Source organism: Galeopterus variegatus, unplaced genomic scaffold (assembly GCF_000696425.1).
Source record: "Galeopterus variegatus unplaced genomic scaffold, G_variegatus-3.0.2 Scaffold13, whole genome shotgun sequence".
In the NCBI taxonomy this organism is placed as follows: Eukaryota; Metazoa; Chordata; class Mammalia; order Dermoptera; family Cynocephalidae; genus Galeopterus; species Galeopterus variegatus.
Window position 1 is genome coordinate 1318738 of NW_007726124.1, and position 9715 is coordinate 1328452.

Consider the following 9715-nt stretch of genomic DNA (forward strand, 5'->3'; position numbering starts at 1 on the left):
GAGTCAAGAAGTAGTGTAGGGCCGGCCCCGTGGCGCACTCGGGAGAGTGCAGCGCTGGGAGCCGCGGCGCCGCTCCCGCCGCGGGTTGGATCCTATATAGGAATGGCCGGTGCGCTTACTGGCTGAGCACCGGTCATGAAAAAGACAAATTTTAAAAAAAAAAAAAAAAAAAAAAAAAAAGACTATTTCTTTAAAAAAACAAACAAACATTGAGAAGTTGCTATTTTATACTGGCTTTTCCATTTCTTGTTTTTCCAAATCAGTGAAATTTCCTGTCCTCTCCAACCAGGTTTTAAATACAGCAGGCTAATTTATCACAAAGGTTTTATAACCAGTTAACAAGATTGTGTCTTTTTGTTATTTTCTGGGGCGCGACACTGAGGGTTGCGATCCATTGCCGGACACGAAAAAAGACAAAAAAAGGAAAAAAAAAAAAAAAAGAAATTCATCTGTTGGTAAAGACAAGCATATTTTTGTTCAAAACTCAACAATACTTTGCAAGAAGAATGTTAATGTTTTATAACAGTTTGGGGTTTGGCGAGAAAGTGCAACTATTTCTCTCTAAATCCTGGAATTCGAAATTTACTTTTTTAGTGAGTCCTGTATGTTATTTACAATTAGTTACCTTCATCCCTGGGGCCATGCTTGTACATTCTCGGGTTCTCTGCTGTGTTCCACCTCCCAAGCAGCCTGGGTAGAGCAAGGGCTATCAAATTTCCTTAACTCAGCCCAATCAATGTATCTCTTACAATCTACAATGACCGAATGAGCACGGATACGTCCAGCAGGCAACATACACTCACTGAGACTAAAAACTCATGGAACACTACTTACCCCTTCTACATGTAATGCACTCTCCTATTTTCTGTTCTTTTCTATTCCTTTTAACAAAGTAGTGGATTTCATAATCCACTGAAGGATTGTCATGCTTATTTTGAAAAACACCAACATAGCAAATAAAGCCCAGGCTTTGGTTTCAAATACAAGTGGGTTTTTTTAAACTTCTCAATATACATTGTAGTTGATTTTCGTGACCCTTTCTTTACCCGTTCTCCTTTCTTCACTCCCTCTCTCCCCTCCCCACCCACTACATCATATCTGTTCACTTTGTTGGGAGGTCGTGGCTCAAGAAAGGAACCAAACACTCGATTGAAAAATACAGCAAGGTCTTTATTAGCCAGCCGGCGACTGCTTCCCCAGATGTTCTGGTGAGAGAGAGCAGCCCTGAGCCTAAGTTTGAGGGGTTTTTAAAGGCAAAAAATTGCCTAGTCACACAGCCAAAGTTACATCCTCTCCTGGCGTGAAGGGGAGAGAGGGGTTTTGCAAGGCTTAAAGCTAGCTGTTTACAGAAGCCAAGATAAGCAAGTTAATCAGTCAGGGACAGCAAAAACGTTCCCATGGTAGTCCCCTCCCTAGGTCACCTTTTTATATCTTGATATAGTTTTTGGTTCTATCAGCCAAAGACAGCATAGGTGGGAAATTTTAAATTTTCCATCGTTTACATCCAGGTATAGTGTGTCTGGTTTGTCTAACAAGAACTTCTGCTAAGGGTGTTGGGGGCACTCCAGGGGAACGGAAGAAGGGAGAACTTGATAAACTGAAGGCAGGAGGGGAGGAGGCGGTGGAGCAGGAGAAGAGCTTTGATAAGCTGGGCATCAGTTGTGAAATGTTCAGGGCTAATGGCGTAAGTGAAGTCAATTTACCTTGTCAAAACTTTTTTTTAACAAGTTTAAGGAATTGTTGTGATTATTGTGTCTTCTTCCCCCCCCCCGCCTTTGTCTGTTTATTTATTTATTTAGTTTTAGCTCCCACAAATAAGTGAGAACATGTGGTATTTCTCTTTCAATGCCTGACTTGTTTGACTTAATATAATTTTCTTTAAGTCCATCCATGTGTGAATGGTAGTATTTCATTCTTTTTGATAGCAGAGTAGTATTCCATTGTGTAGATATACCACATTTTCCATATCCACTCATCTGATGATGGACATTTGGGCTGGTTCCAACTCTTAGCTAATGTAAATAGTGCTGCAATGAATATTGGAGTACAGATATACCTTTGGGATGATGATTTCCATTCCTTTGGGTACATTCCCAGCAGTGGAATAGGTGGGTCATATGGTAGATCTATCTGCAATTGTTTGAGGAATCTCCATACCATTTTCCATAAAGGCTGCACCATTTTGCAGTCCCACCAACAGTGTATGAGAGTTCCTTTTTCTCCACAGCCTCACAAGTATTTATCATTCTCAATCTTTTGGATATGAGCCATCCTAACTGGGGTGAGACGGTATCTCAGTGTGGTTTTGATTTGCATTTCCCGAATGGTGAGTGATGTTGAGCATTTTTTCATGTTTCTGTTGGCCATTCGTATATCTTCCCTTGAGAAATGCCTATTCAGCTCCTTTGCCCATTTTTAATTGGGTTATTTGTTTTTTGCTGTAAGGTTGTTTGAGTTCCTTGTATATTCTGGATATTAATCCTTTGTCAGATGTATATTTTGAAAATATTTTCTCCCACTCTGTTGGTCATCTTTTTACTCTGTTGATTGGTTCTTTTGCTGTGCAGAAGCTTTTTAGTTTGATATAATCCTATTTGTTTATTTTTCCTTTAGTTGCCTGTGCTTTTGGGGTCATATTCATGAAGTCTATACCCACTCCTACTTCCTGGAGTGTTTCCCCCATGTTTTCTTTAAGGAGTTGTATTGTTTCAGGATGAATATTTAATTCTTTAATCCATTTTGACTTGATTTTAGAATATGGTGAGAGGTACAGGCCTAGTTTTATTCTCCTACATATGAATATCCAGTTTTCCCAGCACCATTTGCTGAAGAGGCAGTCTCTTCCCCAGTGTGTAGACTTGGTGCCTTTGTCAAAGGTCAGGTGGCTGTAGGTGTATGGGTTGATTTCTGGATTCTCTATTCTATTCCATTGATCCACGTGTCTGTTTTTTATGCCAGTATCATGCTGTTTTGGTTATTATAGCTTTGTAATATAATTTAAAGCCAGGTAGTGTGATGCCTCCAGCTTTATTATATTTTTGCCCAGGATTGCTTTGGATATGCGTGGTTTTTGTTATTCCATATAAATATCTGGATAGTTTTTTCCATTTCTGAGAAAAATGTCATTGGAATTTTAATGGGGATTGATTGCATTGAATCTGTAGATCACTTTGGGTAATATGGACATTTGCACAATGTTAATTCTTCTGATCCAAGAGCATGGAATATCTTTACATCTTCTTGTGTCCTCTTTCATTTCTCTCAACAGTGGTTTGTATTTCTCTTCATAGAGATTTTTCACATCCTTGGTTAACTTTATTCCTAAGTAGTTGTGGTTTTTTTTTTTTTTTTTTGGTGGCTATTGTAAATGGGCTAGCTTCCTTTATTTCTTTTTCTGCATGTTCACTGTTGGAGTATAGAATTGCTACTGATTTTTTGTGTTGATTTTGTATCCTGCAACTTTGCTGAAATCATTTATCAACTCTAAGAGTTTTTTTTGTAGAGGCTTTAGGCTGTTCAATATATACATCATATTATCCACAGACAGGGATAGTTTGACTTCATCTTTTCCAATCTGGATGCCCTTTATTTCCTTCTCTTCTCTGATTGCTCTGGTTAGTACTTCCAACACCATGTTGAATAGGAGTGGTGAGAGTGGGCATCCTTGTCTATTTCCTGTTCCTAAAGGAAAAGCTTTCAGCCTTTCCCTATTTAGGATGATACTGGCAGTGGCTTATCATATATGGCTTTAATTGTGTTGAGATATTTTCCATCTATACCTAACTTGTAGAGAATCTTTATCATGAGTGAATGTTGAATTTTGTCAAATGCTTTTTCAGCATCTACAGTGATGATCATATGGTTTTCATCTTTGCTTTTATTGATGTGGTTTATCACATTTATTGATTTGCATATGTTGAACCAACCTTGCATTCCTGGGATGAATCCCACTTGGTCATGGTATATAATTTTGTGTATGTGTTCCTGTATTGTTAGCTACTATTTTATTGAGCATTTTTGCATCTATATTCATCAAGGATATTGGCCTGTAGTTCTCTATTTTTGATGTATCTTTGTCCCCTTCTGGTATCAGGGTGATGTTTGCCTCATAGAATGAGTTTGGGAGAATGGCCTCTGTTTCAATCTTTTGGAATGGTTTGTAGAGAATTGGTATCAGTTCCTCTTTGAAGGTTTGGCAGAACTCTGCAGTGAACCTGTCTGGTCCTGGGCTTTTCTTTGTTGGGAGACTTCTTATAAGAGCTTTAATCTCTTTTATTGTTTTTTGTCTGTTCAGATTTTCTGTATCTTCTTGGCTAAGTTTTGGTAGTTTGTATGTGTCCAGAAATTTATCCATTTCCTCGGATTTTCAAATTTGCTGGCATATAGTTGTTTATAGTAGTCTCTAATGATTTCTTTTATTTCTGAGGCATCATTTGTAATATCACCTTTTTCATTTCTAATTTTTGTTATTTGGGTTTTCTCTCTTCTTTTCCTAGTTAGCCTTGCTTAAGGTTTGTCAATTTTATTTATCTTTTCAAAAAAACAACTTTTTGTTTCATTGATCTTTTGTATTGTTTTTTGGGTTTCAATTTCATTAAGTTTGGCTCTGATCTTAATTATTTCTTTCCATCCACTAACTTTGGGTTTGGATTGTTCCTGTTTTTTTAGTTCTTTAAGGTGAAGTGTTAGGTTGTTTATTTGCCATATTTCCATTCTTCTGAAGTAAGCATTTAATGTGATAAATTTCCCTTAGTACTGCTTTTGCAGTATCCCACAGGTTTTGGTATGATGTGTCATTATTTTCATTAGTTTCAGGAAATTTTTTGATTTCCTGTTTAATTTATCCTTGGACTCATATGTCATTAAGTAGAATGTTGTTTAATTTCCATATGTTTGTATAATTTCCAGAGTTTCACTTGTTATTGATTTCTAATTTTAATCCATTGTGATCTGAAAAAATACATGAAATACTTCCAATTTTTTTGAATTTTTTGAGACTCGATTAGTGACCTAACATGTGTTCTATCCTGGAGAATGTTCCATGAGCTGATGAGAATGAATATTCTGAGGTTGTTGGATGGAATGTTCTGTAGATATCTGCCAGGTCCAATTGGTCTAAAGTGTTGTTTAGACCTTGTGTTTCTCTATTGATTTTTTGCCTAGATGATCTGTCCAGTGTTGAGAGTGGGTTGTTCAGGTCCACCACTATTATGGTGTTAGTGTCTACCTCATTCTTTAGATCTAATAGTGTTTGCTTTATAAATCTGGCTGCTTTGATGTTGGGTGTGTAAATATTTTTGATTCTTATGTCTTCTTGGTGGATAGATCCTTTTATCATTATATAGTGGCCTTCTTTATCTCTTTTTATGGTTTTTGCTTTAAAGTCTATTTTATCTGATATAAGAATAGCTACTCCAGCTCGTTTTTCACCTCTATTTGCATGGTATATCTTTTTTCATCCTTTCACTCTTAGTCTATTGTGTCTTTACAGGTGAGGTGAGTCTTTTGAAGGCAGCGTATTGCTGGGTCCATCCTTTTAATCCAGTCAGTCAGTCTGTGTTTTTTGAGTGGGGAATTTAATCCTTTTACATTTAGAGTTATTATTGAAAGTTGTTTCTTTACTCCTAGCATTTTATTGATTTTTGTTTAGATGTCTTAAGTATCTTTCATTCCTTTCTTTCTGATTTTCTGTTTGTCTTCTATGTTTGTTGATTTCTTGGAGTGGTAGATAAACTATTTTTTCTCTTTATTTGTTAGCATTTTTGTTTTACTGGTAGGTTTTGTTCTTTCTTGAGTATTCATGGCAGTGATGATTGTTTTTCAGGTATCAAACCCAGTACTCCGTTGAGAATTTCTTGTAAGGCTGGTTGTGTGGTAGTGTACTTCCACAGTTTGTGTTTGTCTGAGAAATATACTATTTGTCCTTCATTTCAGAAGGATAGCCTTGCTGGGTAAAGTATTCTTGGCTGTCAATTTTTGTTCTTTAGTATTTTGAATATATCAGAAGTCTGATGTTAGTCTGATTGGGGCTCCCTTACAGGTGATTTGACACTTCTCTCTTGTAACTTGTAAGATTCTCTCTTTGTCTTTGAGTTTTGCCAGTTTGAATACAACATGTCTTGGAGAGGACCTTTGTGGGTTGAATATGTTTGGGGATCTTTGGGCGTCCTGAATCTGTAGATCTGTGACTTTCCCTATCCCTGGGAAGTTTTCTGTTATTATTTCCTTGAATATGTTTTCAGTGCCATTTCTTTTTTCCTCCCCTTCTGGAATACCCATTATTTGGACATTTGAGCACTTAAGGTTGTCTGTTCTCTCTCTTAGATTTTTTTCAATTTTTTAAATTATTTTTTCTTTTTTCTGGTCTGCTTGTGTTAATTCAAACAGCCTGTCTTCAAGGTTGGAAATTCTCTCTTCTGCTTGTTGTAGCCTGCTGGCTAGACTCTTGGTTGTGTTTATTTCATTGAGTGAATCCTTTAGCTCCACAAGCTCTGCTACATTTTTTTTCAGGGTATTGATTTCTTTGTACATTTTTTTCTTTCAGGTCCTGTATATTTTTTCTCATTTAATTGTGTTGTCTAACTGAGTTTTCTTGTATCTCATTTAGTTTCCTTAGAATTGTTGCTCAAAATCCCTTGTCAGTCATTTCAATGACTTCCTGTTCTATGGGATCTAGAGCTTGAGAGCTATTATTTTCCTTTGGCGGTGATGTACTTTCTTGGTTTTTCATATTTCTGGTGTCTTACCTTTGGTGTTTTGTCATTGTGACAGGGGTATCACAGTCCACTCGTTCCACCCTGATGTCCTGCCTGGATCCGGAAGGGACTGTGAATTCTGGGCAGCAGGGACTAGCCTGGGCTGGGGGTCCCATGGCACCTGCCTGTTGCAGCACAGCTGACTCAGGGTGTGTGGGCCCAGTGGCCTTCGGGCCTCTCTGAGTAGCAGGGACTAGCCTGGACTGAGGGTCCCACAGCACATGCCTGTTTCAGCATGGCTGACTTGGGGCCTGTGGGCCCAGCAGCTCTCAGGCCTCTTTGTGTGACAGGGACTGGCCTGGGCGGGGATCCCATGGCACCTGCCTCTTCTGCTGTGGCTGACTTGGGGAGTGTGGGCCTGGTAGCTCTCAGGCCTCTCTGGGTGGCAGGCACTGGCATGGGCTGGGGATCCTGCAGTGCCTACCTGTTCCAGTGCAGCTGAATTGGGGCATGTGGACCTGGCAGCTCTCGGGCCTCTCTAAGCAGCAGGGACTGACCTGGGCTGGAGGTCCTGCAGCGCGTGGCTCCTGCCTGTTCCGGTGCAGCATTCAGGACTCTTGTTGTTGCTTTTTAATAGTTGCAAATTGGTTGATTTGTGGGAGAGAGTGATGCTAGGAACTGTCTACTCTGCCATCTTGACCAGAAACTGAACAGAGAGGGGTTTGAATCCCAGGCCTACCACATACTTTGGGCAAGTTAAACTAGAAACTTCAGTATCCCCAACTGTAAAATGAGAATAACAAGATTCACCTGGTGATTTTTGTAGGATAAAATACAGATTTGTGAGAATGTGCAGTGTGTGACTGACCTTGAACAAATGCTAGCTCCATTCCATGTAGTGTAAATTTAATGCAGCAACACCTCCTATTCTAGATTATAAAATCAAATGCACTCAGTAGAGGTAGAATAAAGAATTCCAAAGAATCATAGAATGAGCATCCTCTCTCTCTCTGGAAAAATTTTGGACCTTTGAGCTAAGTGAAGCAAGTCTGAGGCCTCATTTCTACTCTTGTTCAAATGCAGCTGAACAGCCAAAGAGCTGAAGAGTGACTTTGTTCCGTACTGCTCCTCCCTGTCAGTGACATCCCTGCTTTCAAGGCCACCTCACATGTTCCTGGGGCCTTGAGTTGTGTGGTATCAGACCTACCTTCTTTTTAGTCCTCGGTATGGATTTTCATGTCCATCACTAACTGTGGGCTTTGCAACTAAACTCTCTGAGACTCATTTCATTAACTTCATAATAGAGATAATTGCAACCAGTTTGTGGGGTCATTATGAGAAGTAAAGAAATAACATATCGAAAGGGAGTAGCATTGGGACGGGATCTGTAGGAAGTTTTCAATAAATATTAGTTCTCTAATTCTTCGTCTTTCCACTAACTCCCTTATATACATTATTACCACGTATGCTCACCTATTAGCTGCCAAGAACATTCACATTTCAACCAATCGGGACATAGGACTGATTTGGTGCAATCTGAGGGTGACTACTGATAGATCACAATTTAGGCTAAGAAAACATTGCAGGAACTCATCCAGTCTGGCCATAAACAAGCAGAAAGTTCTTCAGTATTGTTGGTGCTCTGCAACCATGCATCCTACAGTACATCTTTGATTCCATGGTTTCATTCATTCATTCAGCCTTAGAGACGCCAGGAGACTGCTATCATGGCGGGGAAGCCCAAGCTTCACTACTTCAATGGACGGGGCAGAATGGAATCCATCCGGTGGCTCCTGGCTGCAGCTGGAGTGGAGGTAGGCCCTAAGTTACATCGTCTTAAATTGGATCTAAAATTAACTGTATCAAGTACTTCTCTCATATCGGCCAGATGTTTCTTACTAAATGATCTGTCAGGAATTGTGCTTTAAATAAAAATTGCCAGTTATTAGGAAAAAGATGAACAGATTTGACCAAATAAGTTGTTAAAATGTCTTCTCATTTTTAGAGCATAAACTTTAAAATAACTTTAAGAAACTACGTGTGAACCTTATGTGGATTTGATTTTAAGCAAACTGTAAAAAATGATTTATGACATTTATACAACAATTAAAGACATGGGCAGAATGGAATCCATCCGGTGGCTCCTGGCTGCAGCTGGAGTGGAGGTAGGCCCTAAGTTTAACATCGTCTTAAATTGGATCTAAAATTAACTGTATCAAGTACTTCTCTCATATCGGCCAGATGTTTCTTACTAAATGATCTGTCAGGAATTGCGCTTTAAATAAAAATTGCCAGTTATTAGGAAAAAGATGAACAGATTTGACCAAATAAGTTGTTAAAATGTCTTCTCATTTTTAAAGCATAAACTTTAAAATAACTTTAAGAAACTACGTGTGAACCTTATGTGGATTTGATTTTAAGCACTGTAAAAAATGATTTATGACATTTATACAATTAAAGACATAAACATTGATTGACTATTTGATGACATTAAATAATTACTGTTAATGTTTTAGGTATGATAATGTATTGTGCTTATTTTTAAAGTAGTTCTTGTGTTTAAGAGAAACACTCTGAAGTATTTAACAATGAAATACAGGGTATCTGGGATTTCCTTCAAATTATTACAAGGGGTGGAGAGTGGGTGGGTACATAGACGAAATGACACTGGCTTGAATGGGTAATTATTGAAGCTAGGTGAGGGATACAAGGAGGATCTTTGTACATTTCTGTTTATTTTTATACATGTTAGGAATTTCCACAGTAAAAGGATAAAAATGCATATTAGAAAATGAATGAAATTAAAGTTAAAATGCAAATCACAAATGAGACAGTAGGGAGTGGATTACAACAAACAGCATGTGAAAGAGTGAGAACATTCATTCAAGAATTATTTTGTTGAGGGGCCGGCCCGGTGGCGCACTGGATAGTGCACCGCTTGGGAAGCGCGGCGGCGCTCCCGCCCGCGGGCTCGGATCCCACATGCAGACCGGGCCCCCCGCACTGGCCGCGCGCGGCGC

At 38.8% G+C, this 9715-nt stretch overlaps 1 protein-coding gene across 3 annotated transcripts in view; it reads left to right on the top strand.

Annotated features, from left to right (window-relative positions):
• Positions 1 to 9715, top strand: part of LOC103609025 (glutathione S-transferase A2) — a 34305-nt gene that overhangs the window by 16738 nt on the left and 7852 nt on the right. Inside the window, exon 2 of one of the 3 annotated variants that reach the window (XM_008593427.1) lies at positions 8396 to 8509. The exons of 1 other annotated variant lie outside the window; for it this stretch is intronic. In XM_008593427.1, the coding sequence (XP_008591649.1) occupies positions 8423 to 8509 (87 nt within the window). In that variant the 5' untranslated portion in view covers positions 8396 to 8422. Of the gene's footprint in view, positions 1 to 8395; positions 8510 to 8817; positions 8861 to 9715 lie in introns of those variants that run through there. One more of the 3 variants, XM_008593548.1, reaches the window with a different exon arrangement.